Source organism: Bombus terrestris, chromosome 14 (assembly GCF_910591885.1).
Source record: "Bombus terrestris chromosome 14, iyBomTerr1.2, whole genome shotgun sequence".
NCBI lineage: Eukaryota > Metazoa > Arthropoda > Insecta > Hymenoptera > Apidae > Bombus > Bombus terrestris.
This window is the reverse complement of record NC_063282.1, coordinates 10,683,917-10,711,557: the sequence shown is the minus strand read 5'-3', so window position 1 is coordinate 10,711,557 and position 27,641 is coordinate 10,683,917. Positions and strand designations below refer to the sequence as shown.

Sequence of the window (27,641 nt, the reverse complement as noted above, 5' to 3'; positions counted from 1 at the left end):
TAACCCAATACTCACGATTCAAAATCCCGCTACAAAATGGCCACCACCCACGTGCTTCTGTCTATAATCAGCATCTCCATTCCTTGGATGAATTATGAAGTCAATGGCGTCAAAGTAACCTGTCAAATACGCTAAATATTCTCAACTTTATGTACGTATAACTTTGGAACTAGAGGATTCAGCATCTTAAAACTTGCATTTTCGAATTCTACACATCAATGACTACAAAACTAAATAAAAAAGTTAATGATATTACGTTTCTTAAAACGAAGTTCAGTCCTAAAAGAAATTTTAAAGTAGTTTTATATTATAGAAATTTATATATAAATAATTGTAATTGAATTAATACCAATTATACGACTGAAACATTGACATTATAATGCAATTGCAATACATAAATTAAGATATTTACATTCCTTATAATTAATATTATAAAAAAATTATAGTATTACAGAGAACCTGAAAAATATTTTAATAAATTGCTATATTGTATAAAAATGTTGTAAGTGTTTAAATATAAATAAAAATATGAGCACACAAAGAGGAAATACTAACCGATCAAGACCACAAAAGTATCAGAATCAAACTGTTTTCAAAAACGATTTACATGACAAATCAAATAAAACAAAATATATTAATAGCATTCAAATTGTACATGTATGTGAAAGATGTAAACAGATAATTGAATGGAAAATTAAATACAAAAAATATAAACCATTAAAAGCAGTTGCAAAATGTATTAAATGCGAACAGAAAGCAATAAAACATGCTTACCACAACATCTGTATACCTTGTGCTATACAATATAAAGTTTGTCCGAAATGTGGCAATAAAAGTAACATTGTTAAAGAAGAACCTGATATACAAGAAGAAACTAATAAATTAGATATAGAATTACAGAATCTGCTCAAAGGATTATCTGAAAGAAAACGTAGAACATTCATACGTTCAATGAATAAAAATGGTATTTTAATTAATATTATTATATATTACATACAAAATTAATTTTATATAATATTGCATACCTGTATAAAATTAAATTTCAAATCATATACTATGTTTTAGCTACAAGTAACAAGAATAAATGTACCAAGGAAAACAAGGAAGAAGCTACAAATGAAGAAAAGCATCCAAAAGATAATTGTATAAAAAAAGAAATATTATCCAAAGAAAATTTGTTATTAAGATTAAAATCATTAATGATTGAAGATGATGATAATGACTTGGATATTGATAATGATACTGATTCAGATTCGTCTATGTAGAATAGTAAAATGTAGTTTTTAGTATATCAAAAAAAAAGGAAGTAATGAATTCAATAATGATTATCATAAAAATGCGCAATATATTTGCAACTGATATTAAATTTTGACATTTTAAACAATTTGACAGTATGATTACTATTATTATTGTTGTTATTTCCTTGCAACATTCTGTATAACTGTCTTTTCCTTTTGCTTCCTTTAATGATGCATAATCCACAGAATGGAGATAAGATATTTTTTAATTACTTTATATATCTCTTATTCTGTAGCTGGAAATAAATTTACCATAATGATTTTGAATGCAACCCCCTTCACGACTGGTTTGTGAAAAGTATACTTTCCTAATCCTCTTATCGAATATTACATTAAATATATGCATATGTGACCTCAAATGGTCATTCCATACAAGTTAAAGAAATGAAAAAATAACCTAACCGGGTCTATGGAAATGGATAGTCTACTGTTAGATGTGTAGTAAATTGATTGATTAAATCAAGTAATTCTAAAAAAGCAATATTTTCTTCCATGTATGCACAACAAACAATTTCAAATTTCGCATATCGATATCGCTACACATGAAACCAATTTCACACGATAGCGTAACATCACATGTAAACGGTAGTTAGAACATTTGTGTACATACATCAAGAAAGGTATTGAATTTCGGTCTATTGTTTCTTCGCGATAGTATAAACATAATAATTATTAATCGTATTTCAATTCTTAAATTTTTATAATAATTATAAATATGACCTCAGCAATAGAGTCCATGGTAGTAGATGAAAAGCAATTACCAGAGAAACCCATAGACAGAGAAAAAGTACGTAACCTCAAAAATTTTTAAGAAATATCGATTGAAAATTAACTCTTCCAAATTTAGAAAAAATTACTCATATATTTAATATTTTTTGGAACATATACTTATTTTATACCTAATAAATTTTTATAATATTTAACTTTTAGACATGTCCACTTTTACTCCGAGTATTTTGTAATACAGGAAGACATCACAATATAATGGAATATAGTAGGGGAAATGTCCCCTCAAATGAATTACAAATATATACATGGTAAAATATTTTTATTACAAATATTTAAAATTACACATACATTCATATATTATAACTTGTAAAAAGGTTAAAGACATTTAGAAATATCAAATCTAATCTTCTTAAACTAATTCAATGTAACCAGGATGGACGCAACCTTACGAGAGATTACAGGTTTAGTTAAAGAAGTAAATCCAGATGCTAGAAGTAAAGGAACATATTTTGATTTTTCATTAGTAACACCAGAATTACGAAATTCTGGATATCGCATGAGAGAAATCGGTGTTACTTGTTCAGGACAAAAGGGTGCAGATGATAATAAAACACTTGCTCAAGCACGGTATGTATTTTTATAATTAAAGTTAATTTTAAAATAAACAGGATAATTTTACTTATTTTTATAATTGCAGATTTACAATTGGTGATTATTTAGATATATCAATAACACCACCAAATCGACAACCAGCAATTAGACGTGGTGCACTACGTCAATACTAATTTAAGTAACAAAGATTTTATTTACTGGAACTTATGTTAACAATTTATTAGTTTTCTATTAATAAATAATATATAATACTGAAACTATGATATCATTATATAAATATATCATTTACTTTTCCCATTTCATGAAAGTCATGATCTGGTGATTGATTATTCCACATCAAATGTTCAGATTACATTGGTGCTGGTGTACAAATTCATAAAGCCAATGAGGATTCTTTACTGTCCAATGATGCAATTTCTTTCAATTATTAATTTGAGACTATCTCAGTAACTATTGATTTTGGACCTTATTTCGTATAATACATTTTATGTAAAATTTGATGTTTTATCCAAATTCGACAGAAATGTTAAACATTCTTCTTAAAACACTGAAGATGACTAACATATCTTGATAAGAAAACAAGTAATTTATAAGTTATTTGAAGTCAGGTTATAGGATTTATTATTGCATAAAAAATATAGAATGTTTATTAATATGTATTAATAGTAAAGTAAATACTTTACTATTTAGTTTTTATAAAGTTTAGTATTTATATGCAAGAAATTCCTTTATTACAGTTCATAATAATAATGTTTAATTGAATAGTATAAATGCTCTGAATGTGGTTCTTATGTCAATTTTATTCAAATTTCAGATTATTAATAGTTCTTATTTTCATATTGTATTATGTTGTAATTTTTTTATTATTTTTTTTGTACGTTCTTTATTATAAAAGATGGAGGATAAGGAAAATAAACCAAAGTTGTTGAGTTGTATGATAAAAGGTAAGATTTTATAGAATTTTGATATAAAGATATGGTATTTCATTAATATTTATTTCAATAAAATAAAATTGTAATTCTCATATTTTTTGTAACAGATATTTATTTATAACTATGGCATATGTTAATGATTTTAACACATTTTACTTTGTTTATTAATGTATGTTATTATGTTATATTGACAAACAAAATTTATTTCTTATTAATGAAATTAATATTATAATAATTATTACAGCCATTATTTTATTTACCAAATAATTCATACTATTAAAAAATTATAGAGATATTTAAAATATTCTTTATTAATTTTTAAACATTTACTCATTGCCAATTTTATACATAATAAAAATACATATATATGTGTGTTTGTGTGTGTGTAGGTCCTGCTCCTATATATAAACTGCAAACCTTAGTTGGATATGAAGGTCACTGTCTATCTCGACCAAGAGGTCCAGCATATACTATAAGACCTCGAACGAAACTTCACGTATCAAGTATTGGACCTGGACCACAATACAATGTTTCAAAATTAACGATTTATGGAGCAGATAATCCTCCCGCATATACAATAGTTGGTCGAGAACCATTTAAAGGTAGCTATATTTATATCATCACATTTAATAAGTAATTGATAATATACTTCATTAAATAATAAAAAGTTACATTCATGAAATTTTAAGTAAAAATGATTCAGGAATCATAATAGTTCATGAATGAAAGTGAAAACCAATTCATTTAACTTATTATATGGTAGTTCAAGCTAGACAGACTTTTTTACATTTCACATCCACACATCTTCTACACAGTAATTTTTAGTTACTTTTTATTTTAAGTAAATATCTGTTATAAAAAGCCATTTTTTAAATGTAGTGAGTGATTTTGGACCAGGACCAGGAGCACATTATCCAGAATTATGTCCCCCAATGAATCACAATATTAGAGCCCCTGCTTATACTATTAAATCTAGGAGTAGAACAAAACTAGATGACAGTGGACCTGGTCCAAGTGCATATATCTTACCAACTACTATAGGACCAAAAATTCCTGACAAAGCAGCTCAAGGTGCTTTTTCTATGTACGTAAGTAAATTTGAAGTTGAGACTAAATAATTATGTTTAGATTTATAGAATTGATGAAGTAAATTTATATCTTGATAATTTAATAATTTATTTATTTCACGACTGGGGTAACTTCATATGCACATATACATAAAGTTATATAATTTCTGCTGCTTTAATTTCAAAGATATAAGTGAAAGTATTTTTAATGTTTTGATATTTATGATATGTGAATGTTTTGAGACTTTGAGTGAACAAAAGAACAATAACAACTGTAAATAAGATATTGTTATTTAAGAATAACATGTAAATACTCTTACGCATCTTCGTGTGTATCTCATTGCTCCTATTTTTGAAAAAAATAGTATTAATGCTGCATGAGGTACACGCAAGAAAATACACATTCAATTAATTCCTTATGTATGAAATTATACTCAGAAATTATGAAATTATCTAGGGCATTGATCTCAACAACATATTTTGAAACCATTGAAGTTTATAAGGTGTGATCTATTGTCTATAGATACAAAAAATAATTATAATAAAATGTCTTAATATATTTTACTATTACAGTGCTGGGATTCACAAACTTAGAGAAGAAGATATTGGTCCTGGTCCAGCAGCTTACAGCAATATAGATGCCAATCTTACAAAACGTAGTTCTCCAGCATACAGCTTAAAATGGAGGACTGGATTACCAGATATAGATAAAAGTCCAGGACCACAATATTATCCTCAATATGATACTGGAAGACGTCCTCCTATGTATTCTTTTGGTATAAGACATAGTGAATGTGCTGGTTTACCTATCACAGGCTTGGATGAAGATTGATATGTTAATTTTGTAAATTAACATAATTTTGTATATAGTACTTTACATGCTTGTGATGTCAAGTTAATGTAACTTGTTTTATATATATATTTAAAATAAATGTTTATATTGTGCTAATTCAAATTGTTTCGTTGAGTTATATAGAAAGTCTTCCAACTTATCAAAAATCATATCTTACATTATTAAAATAAGGATATTCTACATTTGGATTGTAAGCACTATACAATATTAATAAAATATCTATTTTTCTTTATAATCATTTAATTTTTGTAAAAATGAGTAATGATAGGAATTAATAGATATAATTTTGCAGTCTTTATACAATATGATTGCGGCTTTGTCAGATTTGATTAAAATCATCCAGTTTTTAATCGTGTTTTCAAGTAAAAAAAATATTTTATATGTACAAATGTATATTTACAAATTTGTTATACCAAATCTTTTTGAAGAGTGTACAAATTTTTATGAAAATAGATTGAATTAATAACTTTTTTTTTCAAAACTATTATTCTAAACTTTAGTTCAGGTTTATATTTATCAAGTGCAATTTTATTCGAATTCTATGAAATCATTGATGCTTGCTTCTGTTTGTACCTAACGTGGCGATTTTGAATGATTTCAAAAGTTTTAATCTCCTATAGCTCTCTGATTTCGCGCCTGGTTCGTTGTACGTAAGTATACATACATGCCACAGTCGTACGATCATGGTACATATTCTACTTTATATATTTTATATATTTTTACATTTTATGTGCATTCTGTGCACTTTTGCGCCTTGAAATTTCTCATAAAAGCATAAAAATTTGCAATCTAATCATAACACACATACACAACTCTTAAGCAACTGTTTATATTTAAAATGAGCAGACTGAAATAATATCACCCAAAATTTTTATCTAATTTAAATTTTTGTGGAAATGTAAATTATCAAGTATAAAAATGCCATCAAAATCAGGCACACAACCAGATACACAAACACAAACTAAACCACATAAAAAAATAGGGAGTCTTATATGCGGTTTTAGAAGTAAATAATTAAATGTCATTGCATTATACATCGCAGATGAACAAACATTTCTCGAATATTAAATATAAATTGTTTATATGTATACATATGCAATTAAATTTAATCTTATGTAAAGTTAGTTTTAAAAATGTTATATTTCAGGTCCGGGTCCAAAATATCCACTAAAAACTCTCGTGGGTTATCAAGAGCATTGCCTTTCGAGGTACCGAAATCCAGCATATACATTTGGCAACAAATATCCTAGTTTACGATTATGTGAAGGACCAGGACCGAAATATTTATTAGACAAGCCCATACGCGGTGGTTTTTCATTTGGATTAGTTGGAAAGACTTTCGGTATTCTACTTATTCTTATATTCTTTGAATTACGCACGAATCATTTCGTGAATTACACATTCATTACAGATATACGTATTTAATTCCAGTCAGTATCTTATATCTAATGGATTGATTATAACATTTCTATTATAAAAACAACCTCAATATCTTAAAAATGTTATATTATTCTATTACTTCCGTTATCTTTTTAACTACGTAATTACATTACATTACATATTCCGTAATAATTTTTAATAAAAATTTGATGTAATCTGTATAACGTATTTACAAGATTATTAACATTTGACTCGAATACAAAATATCAAATCAATTGATTATATAATATTCTTATTTTCTCTTTTTCGCAGATACTTCTTGTACGCCTGGCCCAAAATATCTATTACCATCTCCAAAAGGTCCATCTTTTACACTAAAATCCAGAACTAAACAGAGAAAATGTTCTTTTTCACCAGGTCCTTATAGTGTAAAATTTCCTATACCAGGTCCAGCTTTTTTTATGTAAGTACTTCTTGTTACGCATCAGTAATCCTTGAGACATTCGTCAATATAAAGATTATTATGGCTCAAATATAATACCGACACAACACCGCTAAAATATATAAGGATCTGAATGTGATGGGAATGAAAATAAGCATAGCAAAGTATTATTTTTCTCCGCCATAATTTTTACAGCCTTTCGATTTATCCTACGAATCGTTGATCCATTTGTGGTCGATTTGTGGTATGTTCATCTGTTTGCGTTTTCTCTCCCGACAGCCGAGGATGATGAAAGTTAGGCAACCGTTTTAGGCATTCGAACTTCATGTTTTCTTATACACATCAGAAGGGAGTTTTGTTTTTCCCATTCGGTGGTCAGATCTATTAACAACAATGATCTAAACTTGTATTGAATTTAAATTTGATCTAATCTGAATGATACTCGATATTTACATGACTTCGAGTCTCCAGCCATCGTCCATCGAGTGAATTACCTATTCTCGTAAACATTTTCTTCGGCTACACGTGGTCTAGTCCAATCATAAATTTTACGAAAGCAAAATATGTACAATCTGCCTAATTTATATTCGTTTACTTTTAAAAATGCACTATGTTTATACATTATAATACAAAGAAAAATTGTCATTTATTAAGTAAACAAATATATCCAGAATTATATCGTGTTTGGAGTCATTCTGAATAGAAAGTTGTAATAAGTATATTGATAAAAGTTTCATTACATAATTTCGTTGATCACAAATCAAAAATAAAAAATTTTGATTTTTGAGTTAGAAATCTCAGATTATCGCAAGCCTCCAATGTTTTCTGAACGCTTCTACTCTTGGCCCCTCTTTTTCTTTCAGCCATGTTGTCTTTTTCTACGTTCAGTACATCTAACATCTCATTTTTGAAAAATAGAATCGTTTTTACCTCTCTATAATTGCAATACTTGGGTCCCGAATTTCTGACAATTATCGGAAGTTTCCGTATTTAAAAAAATAGTTCTAATTAACTTTTATCTTATCAAAATTAAAATTTGTTACATGATTTTTAGAGGAGAACGTTTAGCTGCTTTAAGACGTGATCCTACACCAGGTCCCAAACTTTACAATGATGCATTAGTTGCCCAAAGATCTCCAATGTATAGCGTAACTTTCAGAAGAGACGAAAAAATAATTTGTCGTTCTCCGGGTCCGAAATACAATCCGAAACCTCCTAAACTACAGCCCATGTTTTCTTTTGGAATCAAACACAGCGAGTGTTCTCCTCCTTATATCGTTGAATGCGATGATCAATGTTAAAATTTTGGCAACTGTAAATAAAAAGTGTAAACATTTACGTATAAAATATAAAAATAGAATCTATGAATTTCTTATTTCAAATCGGCTCTAAAAAGCAATAATAAAATATCATATATACACATATCAAATCACATATATTTCATACATATTGAATTGAAATGTGTAGAGATAAGACGTTAATTAGCGAACGACACAGACGTAATATATTGTTTAATCGAGCAAAAGTAGACTTTGGAAGAAGTTAGCATATGGTAAAAAAAATGTGGCAGACTGAGAGATTTAGAAGATATCTTTAACTATAGATCAATCAATAGTCAGTCAGGTTATGAGAAAAAGTAAGGAAAAACAACATAGCTAAAAATTTCACTATGTAGAACCATATGTAGAAAGATTAGAGCATCGGAGTACTCCTTTATTATAGTTATGTAATAGTACTACCTATTTAAGTACTTGATCATTCATTTTTACTCAGTCAAATATTAGATTCTTGAATTAGTTAATGAATTTTTCTTTCTGTTATATTCTGTTATATATTATGTTATATTGTCATTATAAAGTAAAAAGTTATACAATTAGAGGTCCACAAATGAAAAAGATTAATAGTTGGGATTCAATACTTACACTTTGAGTATAGTGAATGTTAATGGATAAAAGCAACATCTAAGAAAATCAGATATTAAACTCACTTAATTTTCAAATAAATACATTTTTATTAACATTTTTTATTTTACATTCAAACAATGGATACCATGAATTAACATGAATTATCCAATAAGAAGGAACTCGAAAAGATGACATTTTTGTTCTCTTCTATCAACGTTATGTACTACTAAAATTCAAAAGCTCAATGCTATAAATTTCTTTGTTTATTCTCTGTGCGCTTGTTTCATCAACTGCTTCGAAAAATTAAATTTATCGTTAAAAATAACAAACCGGATGGACAAATGTAGGATGTGATAGCTGCGAATGGGTTTTGATATGACCTGTGGGTGTAGAGTGAATGTCGTGAAGATGTCGAATATTCAATTTAGAATATCGATTGTGAATGAAGATTCATAGAATGCACGTGACTACGTAAGTAGAGATTTCGCTGATATGGTAAGAATGTGTAATGTCTTCAAAAATGTGAATTAGGAAGCGAGAGAGGCATTCTATTACTGTGTTATATTGAAGTCGTTGCGTTATGTTAAGCTGCGCCTTGATTATAAAGAGTATTAAAGATATTCATTTTACTTATTGAAGACTTCACACGTTCCAATTCATTGATTTAAAAAGATTAAGGACTCATTAGGGTCTAATTAGTTAGCTCCATTGAAGATGCAGTAGAACATGAGGGTGATTGTGTAAATATAGAATACAATATACGTCGAAAAATAGACTTCGTGAAAAGAAACAATATTAGATATTGCAGCATGATTTAGTAATTAATTGACACAAAGATATTGTTTCTTACTGAAACGTATTAAGTTTTTAAAATATATAGAGGAGGGTGGTTTGCCTTCAACAAAGAGAAAGTACCGATATTTTTTGTCCACGACTGACACGTTCATTTTTGTCTAGTTCTAACTCAATCGACTAATTCGGTTATAATTTATTTAAAGCGCGCGAATTAAACCCGATAAAATTACTGCTTTCATCTCCGATGCTTTTTGATAAATTTTTTAACAATAGCTACGGGAGTGCTTCAAAGTAACGGCCGCATAGCGTAAGTACACAAAATGGTAATACTCTTACTTATTACATTAATAATCCTGAACAGTGGTATAAATATCTAAGTTTGGCACAAAGATTCAATTTTACGCCAAATAGATATACCAGAAGTCACGCTATTCGCAAAATGTTTGATACATTGTATCAAATCACAAATGTAAGATACATTGTTACAAGATCTGATTGTAGAAGATTAAGATAAAATATATCAAGAAAGTCATGATGAATTGGAAACACCCGAGGAGGAAATAATTTTAGAGATATACGAATAAAATAAGAAAATTTAGAATATAAAGGGGAAAAACATAAGCCATATAAATTCGATGTCTTAGGTGCAACAAAAAGAAAAATCCAGTCCGAAATTTTTAGATACGTATGTACTAACCAACAAATTACGAAACAATAAACTTATTATATGTAAGATAGGAAATCAAGTTCTCAACGTTTTGATGATAGAGGATCATACGAAACCATACATTAAGTATGAGAATCATAATACAAGTAAAAATGTTTAACCTAAAGGTAGGGCAAAATGGTTAAATATAGGGTATGACATATATAGGTGGGATTCGATAGTATCTGCAAATGGAGCGGATGGTGGGTGATTGAAGGCCAAGTGAAAGATATTGAATGAAGATACTGCATTAGACCAGAGCGTCGATCGCAAGTAAAGAGTAATTCCTAAAATGTACACGAGACATGTATGGGATCATGCAGAGGCTATACGCGATGAAAATATGTGTTGTATGTATGATGTCACTATGAATGTGGTCTGATTACAAAGCGAGAGAATCGCTCATGCATTGTCGAAAAATTCATGTCGTCACTGTGTTGTATTAAAGCCTTTGCGTTGTGTTAAGCGTCATGATTGTAAAGAAATGTTAAGTATATCCATTTTATTTAATGAAGACTTCACACGTTCATTCGCCCAATCCACTGATCCTACACAAATAAATATATTTCCATGGTTGTAACCAATATGTGTAACGTCAAAGTGTAATTACACTTTCTCGGCCTGCTCCCACTCCAATCCATTTAACTGAAACAATAATAATTTCTGAATTTAATGTTATTAATAATATTTAATTTTTTGTATTTGTAATACGTCTAAGTTCAAGACTTTGCATTTTTTAATTAAATATGAAAGGAATTGAAAACAAAAAAATATTTTTTATATAACAAGCAATTTTCATTATTCAAGTCAGAATCGGATTTTCATTTTATATAACGCTACTAAAAAAGCTAATCAGTTTTCAAAATAAATGCATAGATGGGCATTCGCAATCTAATTATAATATTGAATAGGTAATATAGAACATAGAGTTAAAAAAATTAATATTTTACTAATTTTTTACTGGAAAAGATTATTAATATGTTCTTTAGTTTTAATCGGCGATACTGTACGCAAAGTCCAAAAAGCCACAAAACTGATTATGAGATTACATAATACTTTCACATATTAAAATATTACCTGGCACGCCAAGATGTTCTTCTATTAATTGTATATATTTTTTTGCATTAGGAGGTAGCTTTTCCAAGGAACGTACACCCTCTGTCTCTGACTCCCAACCATCGAGAGTCTCGTAAATTACTTCTACTTTTGCTAAATCAGAGGTGCTACTTGGAAAATAGTCAATTTCTTTTCCATTTAATCGATAACCTACACCGACTTGAATTTTTGGAAGCGTATCTAGAATATCTAATTTTGTAAGACATATTGACGTATATCTGCAAAATAAATATAATTTAAATTATTGATGAAGGTAAAAAATTTGAAAGTAAAAAAGTGCATGTAATATGCAGAAATATATAAATATCCAAAGTATAGTGCTCGTTATAATATTTTGTAAATGCATAATTCTCTATGTAGATTCTTCTTTATCTAATTACATTCATAAAAATGTGAATTTGCCTAAAAGTCCATTTATCAGGCATATTTATTATAAAAGTATTTCTTACCCATTAACCAAGGCGGTGAATTTAAGAAGAGTTAAATCTAGCCAACCACAACGTCTTTTCCTATTTGTCGTAACACCAAATTCGTGTCCTCTTTTTTGTAAAAGCTCGCCTGTAGCATTCAAAAGTTCAGTAGGAAATGGACCATCACCAACTCTTGTGGTATACGCTTTAACAACACCGACAACTTCTCCGATATAAGACGGCGATAATCCAAGACCGGTACAAACACCACCTATACTGCAGTTAGAACTCGTAACATAGGGATATGTACCAAAGTCTATATCTAACATCGCAGCATTTGCACCTTCTACTAATACTTTTTTTCCTTCGCGTAATGCTTGATGTAAATACTGAACTGTTTCTTTCACTAGTGGTCTTATTCTTTCTGCATAACTGAAAAATAGAATAAAGGAAATAGAATAAAGAAATTGTTTTCTACGAAGTACACTATTGCTTATAAGAATCCGGATATTTTAATCGATACATAATACATGATAATACATGAATAGTATTATTTTATTAATATATAATAATTATTCACGATTCAATATTATTTTCAACAAACTCTCCTCATACTTGTTTAGTGCTAATATCTGAAACATATTCAGATTTAAGTGAAAAATAAATAAAAATACGTACTCTTTATACCGCTGAAGCTCTGCTTTCACGTCGACCTGAAGTGCTGGAAACATTTTTTGATACGAAGTAATCAACGCATCAAACTTTTGGGAGAATTTGTCGAAGTCACCGAGAAGATCACCGATTCTAAGTCCATTTCTAGCAGCTTTGCTTGAGTATGTTGGACCAATTCCTTTTTTAGTAGTACCCAGGGACTGCGTACCTTTTTCTAATTCTTGGAGGCCATCGACTTGCTGATGAAAATCAAATACTATGTGTGCGCGATCAGAAATTATCAATCGTTCCTGCCAATTTTTTAAACCTTTCGCTTCATTGCTTTCTAATTCCTCAAAAAGACCCGGTAAGTGTATTACTACTCCATTTCCTGAAACAAAATTCATGACAGGATAGTATTATAATTATTATAATACAGTATCAGCAGAAATATGATCACAGTGATCAATTTTCTCTTTTAGACTCATATTAGTATTATAAAATCTATAGAAGGCGGGAATAAATCGTAATACACGATCAACTTAAATTATATTACTATTTTACACTAATAAATCAATTGCAAATTAGTTTGTGTCGCATAATATAATTTGAAGTGCAGGTAGTACATTGTTTATCAATTTCCTCTTTTTTTCAAGTTTCCAAGGTTATCCTCAATTTTTTTTTTTTAGAAATAAATCTATTTAAATAAATAAATCTAACTTTTTTTATGCTGGATTCTTAGTAGATATTGAGAAGAGTTGAGGAAGTATCATAAAATATATTATAAGGAAAGAATATACATTTATCATAATAAAATTAAGAGCAACTTTTGAAGGAAGAAACAAACTGGTATCTGCAACGGTTTCTTATGTTTCATGTGCCTCACCTGGTATAGAGTAATGAAACCGTCGTATCCGTTTCCAAGGTATTTTGCGGATAGTAGCAAACACTATTATATAGAGTAAGCCATGAAATTGGAATGGGTTATATTTGGATTTTAGTTAAAGATAGAAAGAGATTAAAAATTTCATATATAAAATTATATCTAAAAATTATATATGAAATTTTTTAAGCTAAACAACATTGGATTACTGTGTCTACCACAGATTTAAATCCCATCGAACATTTATGAGACTATCTCTATCAAATACCAGACAACATATGAAATAACAAACTGTTATTTCAAAATGCGTTGTTGCTCATTTGCTTAAATATAGATAACAATGTTGTCAACAAACTAATATTAAGTACGATTTGAAAACGTAATTCGAAATTATAGATACCAAACTTCCTTTTGAAAGCACATCTACATCTGTATTTTCCTTATTAGATTGATAGTCAACTTAATTTCCGCAGATGGTGGCGGTTTATTTATTTATTTATTTTTTTTTTCTATAAATGTAAAGACATGTTCCAATACATGAACAGTTAAGCTCATCTTAATTAATAACTTTCTGGGTCTTTTCCTTCGTATGAACAAAATGACTGAAATCATTACCACGTCAATTATGATAATTTTTCTTTATGACATTTGCGTATATTACTGAAACACGAATAAACTCATGCACAAGATATCAATGAAAAAGTTGTATAGATTCTTTCCAGAATCAAAGCATAGCTTAAACAAGAGTATTACAGGAGAATACAACTCTAACATTTTCATGTTGGATGACGTAAGGAAATTTACATCAAGACGAAAACTGCTTCTATTATGACGCAACGTTGCGTTAAATTTCTGTCTTGAGAACCAAAGATGTAATTTTAGTTGCAATTTATATTGCGATCAGAATAGATAGATTCGTACACAATACATTAAATATGAATAATCTCCACAATATACGATTGTATTACAGTTGTTGTTATTATAATTGTGTGTGTGTGTGTGTATCCATTATAACTGTCGGTTAAAATTATATCACAAATAGCTAATGCCAAAGAACTATAAAAAAACTTTCAACGAAGATGTGTCACTGACTAATTTTATAACATATTTTGTAGTCGGTATCTTCATTTTTTAATATTTTACAATTTGTTATACGTAACATAATATGTGTTATATAAACTAATTCCACTGTATTTATGTGTTTCTATTTCCCGTATTATGTAGTTAGTAAGTACAGTTTTTAGTGAAATGGCCCCGACACGACCTAAAGATGATAAGTCCTTATTGTCCGTATCGCCAACAGCTTATGTAACATGTATATTGTTACATTCTATACCCAAAACAGTTACGTAGATACTTAATTTTTTTTTTTTTATGTTTAGCTAACGTAATATGAGATCATTGATATTCTATTAAGGCCCATCATAATCGAAAAATAATTACCTATAAGCGAAGTGCATCTAGGATTGATTATTCCACTGGGTAGAAGATGGAAGTGGAACTCCGCACCGTCTACTACTACTGTATGTCCGGCATTGCTTCCTCCCTGCAAAATTAAAATTTTCCTTTTGCTCCAATGTAAATATCTTTTTCCTTCATCTTTATTTCGTACTTTTTAAACACTTCCAGTGACAGATCAGAACAGATGCTATTCATCTTACTCAAACATCAAAATTATTATGACTTTCAATGAAACACCTAAATAATAGTTACAAAACGAACAATTTAATTTACATCCTAAAATATTTTTCATACGGTTTATTAATGTTGCTGACAGTGAATTAATGAAGTATCATTTTGTAAATAACACAATTTGAAGAGTGCAGGGTAGAGTGTCAGATTACAATTATTTAATGATTCCTTGAATGAGGAATGATTAACATGTTAAATGAAAAATAGAAGAAATATCGAACATGTGATCTCAATAAGCAATATCTAATGAGGCACGAAATTAGCATTATTTACTAACATTAGCACATTAGAGACTAGTAACGAGAATTCAAATTTTTAGATATACCTTTTAATTTTTTTCCTGATAACGGAGCTTTTCGTTCTCGAATATTATCGATTTTAATTTTAGACTTTGTTATAACGGATGTTTTCAGTTTGACGTTAGAGCAAAGGCGTATACAAGAAACATTCAAGCGTACATAGGACCAATTATAATGTTAAAAAATTAATGATCTTTAATGAAATTATTAGAGGAAAAATATATAACGAACATCAATTGTGATAGAACAAATTAATTAAAAGATATTACTGTTACTACATAAAATTATGTACTCGTAAAAAGAAAAGATACGTTAAAACTTACAACATATTATATAATACGGATCGAAACTACATACGAAATGAAATTTTCAGATTCTAGATACAAGATGTAAGAAGAATAATTTGAATAGTTTAGGGTAGAGCTTTATATGTTTGGATTAATGATATTATCTGAAAAATTAATGTCATGTTTTCCGTAAACAGTTCATTTTAATTTTCGACACGATTTTTTAATCGTTTGCAACAAGGTAATAAAGAAAGATATTAAAGAAAATTTATTTACTTTGAGCGAATAACACATAACGATTACAAATATTTCGAAAATATTTTTTCATAACAAATTCATGGTCGCCTTTTAAGTTTATTTAAATAAAAATTTTAATTTCACTAGTTAAAATTACGGATGTAAACTCTCAAATACCTTTTAGCTATTATCATTTCGTGTACATCAATTACAATTTTATTGGCGTTGAAATACTATAATGGATCAATTATAACAAAAGTTTAAACAAGTAAATATTATCTCAGAATTTATGAGAAATTGTATTGCTTAAATTCTAATGCATGGAATTACGATACAATTATAGTATACAATTATAGTATAAATACAAAGTTGAACGAGATATTAAACCTAACAAATACCAATGTCATATTTTAAAGTCCCATTCAGATTAATTTAAGCAACTTGAAATTTCGTGATTCCTTTAACTATTAGATATATATTTACTTAACTTAAAATATTCTTTCAAACTACCTTCATTCTTACTAATCCACTTGACTTCAAGCAATTTGAAACACTTGATAGTTTCAAATAAAGCAAAGAAATAAGGATACAAGAAAAAAGCTACCTTCAGAATAAAACAAGTATTATATTTATGAACAATGTGAAACATCAATATCAAACGCGATTTATGATAACCTTGTGCAAATTAAGTCATAATTATGGTAGAAAAGTTGATTTTACTACATTTGATATTCATAAGCACCAGCAAGTCACAGATGGCAATCGCTTCCTGCTAGGGAAGAACTTATGTAAGAACTAAATGTAACGAAGTTCTGCATAAATGTGCTAGCCATTAAATCTCGGACAAGCAGAGAATTTTAGGTAGAAAATGTACCTAATCGCCTATACAGAGCTGGTTGCAACGAAATCGAAACGCTGAACCATATACTAGATACACTAGATACTATATACTAGATATTTACACAAGAGTGGCCAGGCACAAAGCTATTGCAATATTTTCAGTTATCGAAAGGATTCTGAAAACAGAACTTGATGGCAAAGCTAAGAAGAACTGCGTTGGTTATAGACGGGCAAGTATGTAGCTAGCGAATAAACCTTACAAAAACCTACAATAAAAAGGCTAATTACTATCAAGAACTGGAAGATGCTATTATGAGATACAACGCCACAGAAGTCAAATTCACATCTGCTTCCATACTTTGTCGGGGAATATGAAACAGAAAGCAGTAACAGAATTAACCAGTATGGAAATAGAAAGAAGGAATTGATTATTCTGTCATCTCGAGCCCTAATTGGTGAACTTAATGCATTCTGTATCTTTAACAAATCTATACTCAAAAGGAGAACGGGTGTAGGTTGAATTGGACCTTGATACTCGATCTAGTTATGTATTACCTGTAAACAGGTATAATGATATGCTTACTAATACATAGTAAGATGGACAAACAAGAAAGAAACAAAAAAGAAAACAAAATGTCGTAATGGACGTGTGTAGTACGTGCTTGTTGAATAAAATTAATACTCGTTGATCAATTTTTATTTACGAAATCCTTCTAGAAGGAAACCTACCAAGGATATGAAATAAGAAAAATGTACCGTTGCAGAAAGATACAAAATTAATTTTATAATACCCTTTATTTTATACCGTTTCTTTTACTTTATGATAATTTTCCCTATTTTCTTATTTTAAAAATATCACTCATATTTATGTGGAGTTAGGTATATCTTTAATGATCGTAATAAGAGATGTATATTTGATTTTGTCGCATTCTCTCGTGTTTTAACTCATTATGCAGTAGATGAAGTACAGCGACGTCATATAATCGGTAGAACATTCGGGTAATTATGTTTAAACTATCTATTAGGTGATCCGAGAAGTTTGTACCATGTTACATTTACATATTTCATGAAGTAAACGAAGAACGATAAGATATATAATGGGCGGCAGAAAGTTTGTACACTACCGTTAGAAGTATATAGAATATTGTAAATGGAGAATGTAGATAGTTACTTTTTTTGATAGAATGTAATTCAGTTACAATATTATGGATAGAAGAACTCAAAACACTTTTATCTTTTATTAAAGTTATCATAAGATACTACGACAAAATATTTTATTTTGAAAAGTTAATATGTAACACAAAAATTGGCATTAAACAAAAAATAGCTAGCATAGTTAGAAGAAAGAAACAAAGATACAGGCCAGCTCACTCCGCACCCCCAGCATGGCCTGTATACATGTATACCACGTGCGCTGACCTGACTAATTCGTAAGAGGACGAGAAACGAATGTGGACGAGTGTCACGCATTTCCCCCAAGAGGAACGGACCAAGCTCTGCCATGGAAGCTGGCCACAAACCTTCAATCAAATACTTACATGCGCAACCAACGGCGACCCTCACCAATCCCTAAAAATATTACCAAGTAGCATCTTGCAGGTATCGACATAAAACCACGGTACCCCATATAGACAACAGAATCTCAAAAACTGCCCACTTCGGAACAAAACTGTAATTCGGAAAACGTAGCTACTACCATATCTCCATCAATTATTTTGCGCGAAAATGTGATTAAATCAATTATTCATCTACTGCCCAAACCTAAAGATTCAACCTAAAAGATTCAACATAAAATGCATCTACATGTACAAACACACAGAATGTAATAAACAATACTGGAAACACCTTGCAGCGATAATAATAATAGATAATAATACTAATAATATCAGTAATATCTTATCTATATTTATCTATAATTATATTTTGTGTTAAGTATCTGCATATAGTAATAGGAATGTTAGCAAATGTACATACATATTTTTAAAAAATGTTTATATTATGTCATATCAATTGCAGTATATTGTATACCGATGAATGATATGTGAAGTATCTAAAAGCTATTAATGAACATTGTGCGTATGAGTGCTTAAAAAATTTAATAGTTGTGGCAATTCATAGTAGTCTAAATAAAGCTTCATTTTAAGCCAATTTATATTTATGACGACATTCAGAGTGGATAGAATATTATGTAACGAACTGTGAACCTTGCCTCTTGTGTTAATAACCCATGTAACTCACATAAGTGGTTGATGTGGTTTTAAACAATAGGAATAAAAAAGAATATTAGGTTTATTAAAAATCATTCTTTTATTTGGTATATATAAATTTTAATATTAATGCAGGTTTGCACCAGATTTTAACTGCAGTATGATTGTTTAAGAATTATATCACATTACATCGTTTATAGAGATATATTAAAAATTTCATCAAAAAATGATCATCTCATTAAAAATGATCTTAATAAACCAATCTAAGAAAGAAGCTAATATATAAATTGACTTTTAATTTATTATACATATAAAGTTATTAATGATAGTCAATTATGTAAAAATTAATAAATAATTTGCAAATTTTGTAGAAATTACAAATTAATTAGAGCATCGTCAAAATTATAACTTCAAGACTACATGATTATTACAAAGAAATATACTTATATATGCGATACTAAAATTTGATCTAATAAAGTAAGCGAATCATTTTAATTAATACACAAACATGTAAATGGGCACATGTCAATTATTACATGCATACACATTTATATGTCAAATGCTTCATAAACTAGAATATGTGAAAATTCTGCATCAATTACAAATGACTTGGTACTATTTTTCTTCTATAAAGATATGTGTCAAGATGGGTTATAAAAACATTTAGATATGACAAATGCTATGTGTAAGTTATTTACATACTTGCGTTTATCTATATGAATTTAAGAAGGATAATATCTAAATATAAGGTATGGAACATAAAATATGAAATATATAAATAAAACAATAATAAGAAAGAAAATTATGAAATATTTTATATGAAATGGAATAAGGTAAGTAAATTACCGCCAAGATAAGTAAATAAGTGAATAAATTTGGAAAAATGCTAATACAGAAGCTTTCATTTTTTCACTATCATGATAATAAAAAATGCAGTAGAGGATTTTGGTAAATATAAAACTTGTCATAAAAATGAGTACTAAACTATATGATATTTACTAAATATGTATTATAATTTCGAAGTTTCATTATCATAAATTATACTCTTTTCAATGCTTAAATTAGCTTACAGAAGTATACAATATTTATTTACCTCCGTAAGAGGAGGGATATCAATATAGAAAAAGAAACACTAATAATCATGTGATATACATGAAAACAGCGGAGAGAAAGAGACAGAGGAGGGAAAATTTTCGTCACTGTTCAAAATAAAACGATAAAAGGGGAAACATATAACCTATTGTATGTCTTTAAAACGATGGATATGGTAGTCTACGATACTAAATCTTCTAATAGAAAGTACATTTTGGATCAAATTTAAACATATAGAACTTTATGCCGGAAAAAAGGCGGACGAGAATGAAAAAATGGCGGACTCACCTGACACCTGCAGACGACGTCAGCATCCATAGCAAGCATATCGACGACCTTGCCTTTACCTTCGTCGCCCCATTGTGCTCCAAGAACAACAGTAACTTTGGCTGTGTTAGTTATCGACACACGTTGCTTTTTCCTCGGTGATGCAAGAACACCATCTCCATTTGCTTGTTGAACGGAACGCTGCATTTTCGGGTACTATATTCGTTACTTTCTGAGTAATTGAACAAATTACGCGCGCACGCACACACCTCGAAAATCGCCGCGCGACTGCTGAAACATAGACTGGTAATCCACCAGTGATAGAAGAGTTTGACTGACTTATATTTCAGTGCCGAATGGAACGACATCTAGAGGGAAAAATAAAGATTACAAAAATGAAATAATCTGAAGTAAAATAAGAATTATAGAATAACACAAATATTAGTTCTATGAAGATTTTCATCGATAAAAATATAACTTTACAATTAAATGAATAAACACGTTTAACGATTTATTAATAATTTTGTTATTAATTAGGATGATTGACATCAGGCATAACATTATTTTCTATATCAAACATATTTTAATGGGTAAAATAAAAATATTGGCTAATCGTAAGTACATATGTAAGTACATAAGTAAGTACCGAATAGACTTGATATTTAATGTTTTTTCGGGTCTCAAACTTTGCAACTTTACCATTTTCACGTCGCATGCGACTTTATCGATGCCAGTATAATAGAAGGTTTAACAGTTATGTTAGTGAACGTATTGCATACTAATGCATTCTGTTTCTGTTATATAGTTACAAGTAAAGTACGTGTTACCATAGTTTTCTGGCCCAAAATATTATTTTATCTGGAACTAAAAATTATTATCTTTCTATTTTCTATCTATTAAGTAATTTTATTTGATCGAATTAGATATAACACATATATTAAATTTTTAAATGCCAGATATTTACATTACAGATAAATTACATTAGCTCACGCTTACGTATATATCTATTTTGTTTATATAATAGAGTGATGAACGTTAAGCGGTAAGCGATAAGCGATACGGCTTGCCACGCGGATTTTTGACGAAGGGAGATCCTCTTGCAAGTCGAGCGTGCACGAATAAGGTCGCGATTATCGAGGAGAGTGATAAGTGGTAACTGATAAGCGGTAGAGCGACAAGACAAGTGACGGCTGAGCGATAGGAAATAAATCTATAGATTTGACTTATTATGTTTGATTAATAATTAAAATAAATCAAACCTATGGATTTATTTTCTGTCGTTCAGCCATCGCTTGTCTTGTTGTTTTTTAAGCCTTAATAATCAGATCTTTATTCATACACACTTGATTTACAGAAGAGTCCCTCCGCTCTCTTGCCATCTAAAATCGCAAGTCAAACCGCGGCGCAGGCTGTTATTCTATGATCGAAAGTTGAAACGATTAGGTGTATCCGTGTTACTTTGCGACGAGTGTCAATCTCTGTAGTACTTCCGTAATAATTCATTCATACGCTACTATTAACCCTATATTAGTATTTAGTTGACGTACATTTTTATTCAATAATATATTACAATCTTATATAATTTATGATATTACCAATATCTCATCCACCTTGCCAATTTTGGTGATTTTTGAATATGTTGCCGAGGGCATGATTCTGAATAACCTTTTTCTATACATGTAATCGCTGCTCGACCTTAATTTCCAAAATATATATATCTTCTACTACTGTGACTACTGTGTGACTACTGTGTATGCATCAGTATTGGCTACTGGCCACTTCAGGACGCGACGCAGCTGTCGCATAATGAATTAATTTAAGTTTATATAAATTTTTTAAATGTAGTGATATTCAAAGAATATTAAATGTTGTTAAAATATAATAATTATACGAGAATATTATTTTGAAGAAGATAACTATATTATATTTGAAAATAAATACTCGTTATTCGTACAAATCGTGTAATAGACCTATTTTTTATTGTATTATTATATATTAATACAAAATTCACGTCGCTCCCTGGCACGTCGATTTTGAAACCAAATCTTTATCTGAAACAAATCAGCATTATGACAATAATATATGTGTAAATACGTAAATACCTTTCCGATAAATGTAGATATTTTTTCTTTTAACATCTTCCGATTATTGTAAAAAATTAAGTTCTAAGATCTAATTCTAAGTTCAATCAGACAATTTTAGTTTAGACAAAGAGGAAACAAAAATAAAAGTTCTTAACTTTTTCTTGAACAAAGAATTATAACGTATAGTTTCAATCGTATTAAAACAAGTTAGTGATAAATGTATAAAACTTTGAAAGTACCCGGTTAGGAGGAAGATTTAAAACATTTGATATCTTCAATACGTTGTCTTTTGAGAGATAAGCATTGTTCTGAAATTGCTGCTCGAGAAAATCCAGTTGAAAAGTTGAAAATGGTATCCGAGGATGAAGACTGGGCTTTCGTCTATTTTTTCCAATCGCACGTTTTCTAGGAATTTTTGGAGGTTTATACCTTGTACATCGAAGCCATTCTAACTCTGTTGCATTTTTCATTACTTTTACATAATCTGTTTTGTTATTTAAAAGATTAATTAGCTTTTCTTTCATATTATCAAACGACGGAGATTTATTTTCTATTTTTGTCAACTTTTTTGAGAAATTGATTTTCGAATCTTTATTTTTATTTTCTGAAGAGTCACTAGAACTATAATTTATGCATTTAATTTGTTTGTTGCCAAATTTTTCTTCGTGATCTTGTTTCAGAAATTCTTCTTGAAATTTGTTGCGATAACAAATTTGGTCTACTTTCAAATTTATTATATTATTTTGTTGTCCATTTATATTAACATTACTGTAACGTTCATTTATTTCATCGTAATACTCATCACCCTTCTTAGGTTTAACGTATTCAGAATTTGTTACGCGTCCTTTTTCAGTGTGCGTTATTACTTTTGAGCCGCTTATTTCATTGGAATTAAATTCCTCTTGTTCAAGGGGTTTTGAAAAATGTTGATAGACTGTCATATGTTTTTTTTCATCAGCAATTAAACAGGACCTTTTCATATCAGTGGTACATTTTCTAATTATGTCAAACTTTGACATTTTATAAAACTGGTTAACGATATTATTTTCTTCAGTATTTAGCAAATTTATACAATGTTCCTCATCCTTATATTGTTTGAAATTGATTATTTTGAAATTCACTTCGTCGTTTTCTTCTACGTTAACTTCACTTTTTCGTTGAAAATACACACCATAATCTTCCGCATCACTAAATTCGTTATTTTGAAACACATTATTTATTCGATACGTATCTCTTGTGCCAATTCCGAAGTTTGTCGGTAAATTCTGCACAGGACTCGGTGCAGGATTTTCCTGAATGGATACAAAATTATTTTTTGTATTTACCGTGACATCTTCTTCTATACTAATTTCAAAGGATGTTCCAACATTTTTTTCATATGTTTCTTTCTGTAAATCAAGTTCATGAGTTTTTGTTACACTAAATTGAGACAAGTTTATATATTGATCATTTCGAAGAAATCTGAATTTATCGGCTAGAATACTCTCGATGCTAAAGTCTTTTGGTTTTCTAACCGATTTCATGTCGAAACTTCAACTGTGGTCGCTTAATAAAATCCTCTTTATATATGGCTCTCCATTACATGCTACTATGGCCACCCCAAATTTTCGCAACTTGCGCCTGCTGAAGCTCGGTTTCGAATTAAACGCATAGTTGAACACACGATGCTATCTTGCTGGACCAATGTTACAGCATTCAGTGACTTTCAACCTTAATTTTCTGTATCTCTTTACAAACAAGGTTCTCGAAATTTTTCATTAAACAACTTTACTTTTAATCTTCACGCCTTCCCTCGCCCCTCTAGTTTTATCTTTATTAAACATTCAAATTCGTAAATACGAAAAAATACAGAATGTTCTAGTTTTGACTTTAAATTTCACGTCAATAATTTATATCAAGTCAGATGACTGGAATTTAAAGTTTATAAGTTGAATATTTAACTGAACTTTATGAAAAAGAATCAGATTGCGTATTAAAATAACATTCTAACAATCATAGACAAAACAAAATTAACAAAATTAATGACGAGTAAAGGAGATAAAAATTAGGAATTAAGAAATTTGGATGACAGACACTGTTCGACTGCTAGTACTCAAAAACATCACATAATCCAGAACATATTATCCACAGGATATTGATCGGTGTTCTACTGTAACAATGTAATTGATACTCTTGTGGGGAGAGAAGAAAAAGATGAGTGAAGCGTAGAGACATCCCTGACACAATGATTTGTATAGGGCAGATGGGATACAATGATGATACAATGATGGGATATAATGATAATTAGAAATTATAAAGTATCCAGATTATCCGATAATTGAAGTGGACTGAAGAGAAAACGTAAATATTTAGACACTTTTGAAGCAAAGCAAAAACTTTTGTAAATCAAATACTTGTTTGCTTTCTTGGATAATTACCAGCATCGACCAGGTACAATATCGATCTTCACAAGTGCAGTAAAATTTGTGGATGCGAGGTATGGGTAAGTGTTCGAAAATCGAAGTCGATTACTCGTATTTAATCAATGACGAAACATGACTATCTTGCCGTTCATCGATGATAAGGGTGGTTTCTTATAATAATCTCTAAGCAACTTCCTACAGTAGTTTCTAAGGGGCAAAAATAAATTAGCATAGTTCGCTTTGAGCCTCATAGATGGTACTATGAGTATATTAAAACAGAAGACCACAGTTGAAGACCACACGGGAAGATACAGGTTCATTTTTGTTGATTTGTAACTTTTATGTCACTTAGCTGAAAGGAATTAAATAAAAGTAAATAAAACTTTATAAATTCCAGGATATAGGTAACGATAGGTGACAGATTGAAAATAGGTGATAAATCAATAATATTTTGTGAAACATCAATGATATTAGTTTAGCTTTTATGTTAGTTTATTTAATTAATATTACTCTGTATAATTAACGTTATTAATATCTTTTCAAGAAGCTAACAAAAATACATATTTAGTCCAAAAATCAAATGAAAAATAGTTTTGACGTGGAATTGATTAATAACATTAAATTTTAAAATTAATCGTTTATGAAAGATATAAAGTATAATATTTTATGATTTTCATCTGTAGCCTTATACTTTATTGTCTTCTATTTAAACAGGAAAAGAAAGTTTATGGGCCAATGTTGTTTTTTGATCTTTTAATCTGTCCTTCCAATTTTTCTCAGCTGACAAATTATACAGTTTTATTAAAATTAATATCTAGAATCTAATTAACCTTTTGAACTCAAAACAATCTTTTCGTTTTGTGCTTCGTAACATCTAATAGTTGCTTCCTTCGTTATGAATACTTCTAAATGCGTTATACTATACTGAATACTGTTTACAGAAATGCCATTGATTCATTGTTGTTTTGACTACTGTCAAATCTCCCTTTAATTTTTTCAATAATCTCTTCGTTGCTTATATATTTAATGATCAATTGAAAACAATAGTCTGATTGAGGAGTATAGAGAAACAGAGAATATAGGATATTTAAGTATCTATATTTAGAATTTTTTTGTTCTTTTATTATTCGTCATTATACAGATAATCGAACGTTAGAATAAGAAGTATTTGAAAAATCCTGGTTTTACTATATTTTCATACCATTAGAAGGAAGACACTCCTTCAATTAAGTAAATCGATTATCTCTCGTGCTGTACAGCTTCATGCACATTTATATCTTCCTCGTGATTCTGTCTGCCGAGAAAAGATAATTCTTGTATCTGACGTACATTTCTAACGGCTACATTCTAATATGTGCTGCGCGTGTCCAATTGCAAGTACTGCACGCCTATATTTTCATGGCATGACGTATCGTGCGAACGAGGCCAAGTATCTATTTCGAGTCGACGCCTGACAAAATAGCTGCCTGACTAAGGAAACTAAAGAAGAAGATTCTCGCGGCTGGATGGCAAATGGATAGTACGGTCGACTGCAACCGCGTGCATCAATTTCAAATAAGGTCCTTAAAGCTTGATCGAGTTTCTGGAACAGAAGCTTGTTTGTCTGTGTGCGACCTTTCCGTACGGTGTTCCAGTTTTCCATCGAGAGTGGTCGTTAATCCGTTCCCTAAGCCTCCACCTTTTAGAATGTTAATTATTGTTCTCATAGGGATCACGGGACTTCCAGCAGAACGGAAGTTCATTGAACACGTGTACATCTATTCATGCGGTACAATGATATGTGTTGAGAACGGAAGTAAGATGCGTACAGTGCTTCGGCAATAATTAATAGTTTAGATATTCGAGGTAAAATAATGTTAGAATTGTCAGAGAATTGACAGATTTCGTATTGGTAGAAATATGTACCGACTAGTTCCTGCTCTTGTTACTCGTGCGCTAGGAATTTAGTATTACGTTAAGTAGTAAGGTCTTTGCGGTTTCTTTAGAGATTTCGAGTGTTGATAGCTTTATATATACATATATTCATTACATATATTCTGACATCTTTTTAATAATTAACATTGATGATGACACTGTTAAATGTACATGTCGCGATTAAATCATGTCAATTCTTAAAATGAAGCATTGTGGCATTAAACATTTTAAGAATTTTATATTTTTGGAATTTTAAGAAGTTAAACAAGGACCAAAACCACAACGACATGCTCCTTTAGAACAGCCTGACTCGTTTAGAACTTCAAGAGGCGTTACTTTTTTTCTTTTATTCCATTCGACCCTCTAGTCTCTTCAACCCTTCCTGATCGTACAAGGGGTTCCCTTTTGCAGGACGAAGGGCGTATCCGAAAAAATAAAAGAGACTGAATTCCCGTCGTCGTGCTCAACCCTTATGCGTGAATACTAAGAGAAAGGGCACGCACTATGCGTGGAATAAAGTGGACCACATTGTCGGGAGAAAT

At 29.7% G+C, this 27,641-nt stretch overlaps 6 protein-coding genes across 8 annotated transcripts; 4 read left to right on the top strand and 2 right to left on the bottom strand.

Moving 5' to 3' along the window:
- The first annotated feature begins 6 nt into the window (after nt 1–6).
- LOC100650709 (uncharacterized protein C9orf85 homolog) lies at nt 7–1,384 on the top strand. 2 transcript variants are annotated; one of them, XM_012319132.3, is made up of 3 exons: nt 7–151; nt 447–964; nt 1,066–1,384. In XM_012319132.3, exons 2-3 carry the CDS (start codon nt 529–531, stop codon nt 1,263–1,265), a joined length of 636 nt encoding a protein of 211 aa, XP_012174522.2. In that variant the 5' UTR covers nt 7–151; nt 447–528; the 3' UTR covers nt 1,266–1,384. The 2 variants fall into 2 exon arrangements, with proteins under 2 accessions (XP_012174522.2, XP_048268107.1); XM_048412150.1 differs by having other exon boundaries at nt 46–964.
- Nucleotides 1,385–1,534: 150 nt separating this feature from the next.
- Nucleotides 1,535–2,896, top strand: LOC100650830 (histone deacetylase complex subunit SAP18). 2 transcript variants are annotated; one of them, XM_012319131.3, is made up of 5 exons: nt 1,535–1,918; nt 2,024–2,085; nt 2,229–2,335; nt 2,460–2,654; nt 2,725–2,896. In XM_012319131.3, the coding sequence occupies exons 2-5, from the start codon at nt 2,035–2,037 to the stop codon at nt 2,810–2,812; spliced, it is 441 nt and encodes a 146-aa protein (XP_012174521.1). In that variant the 5' UTR covers nt 1,535–1,918; nt 2,024–2,034; the 3' UTR covers nt 2,813–2,896. The 2 variants fall into 2 exon arrangements, with proteins under 2 accessions (XP_012174521.1, XP_012174520.1); XM_012319130.3 differs by having other exon boundaries at nt 1,840–2,085.
- Nucleotides 2,897–3,034: 138 nt separating this feature from the next.
- On the top strand, nt 3,035–5,593 carry LOC100650262 (outer dense fiber protein 3). Its single transcript, XM_003402747.4, has 4 exons — nt 3,035–3,583; nt 3,961–4,173; nt 4,451–4,655; nt 5,212–5,593. Exons 1-4 carry the CDS (start codon nt 3,535–3,537, stop codon nt 5,468–5,470), a joined length of 726 nt encoding a protein of 241 aa, XP_003402795.2. The 5' UTR covers nt 3,035–3,534; the 3' UTR covers nt 5,471–5,593.
- Nucleotides 5,594–6,261: 668 nt separating this feature from the next.
- Nucleotides 6,262–8,734, top strand: LOC100650385 (outer dense fiber protein 3-like). Its single transcript, XM_003402748.3, has 4 exons — nt 6,262–6,497; nt 6,639–6,833; nt 7,184–7,334; nt 8,368–8,734. Exons 1-4 carry the CDS (start codon nt 6,410–6,412, stop codon nt 8,612–8,614), a joined length of 681 nt encoding a protein of 226 aa, XP_003402796.1. The 5' UTR covers nt 6,262–6,409; the 3' UTR covers nt 8,615–8,734.
- Nucleotides 8,735–9,300: 566 nt separating this feature from the next.
- LOC100650136 (adenylosuccinate synthetase) lies at nt 9,301–21,009 on the bottom strand. Its single transcript, XM_012319129.3, has 6 exons — nt 20,721–21,009; nt 15,222–15,324; nt 12,923–13,286; nt 12,284–12,676; nt 11,796–12,052; nt 9,301–11,363 (listed from the first exon to the last, which is right to left on the bottom strand). The coding sequence occupies exons 1-6, from the start codon at nt 20,904–20,906 to the stop codon at nt 11,314–11,316; spliced, it is 1,353 nt and encodes a 450-aa protein (XP_012174519.1). The 5' UTR covers nt 20,907–21,009; the 3' UTR covers nt 9,301–11,313.
- Nucleotides 21,010–22,597: 1,588 nt separating this feature from the next.
- Nucleotides 22,598–24,306, bottom strand: LOC105666835. Its single transcript, XM_048412044.1, has 2 exons — nt 23,023–24,306; nt 22,598–22,750 (listed from the first exon to the last, which is right to left on the bottom strand). Exons 1-2 carry the CDS (start codon nt 24,304–24,306, stop codon nt 22,688–22,690), a joined length of 1,347 nt encoding a protein of 448 aa, XP_048268001.1. The 3' UTR covers nt 22,598–22,687.
- Nucleotides 24,307–27,641: the final 3,335 nt, after the last annotated feature.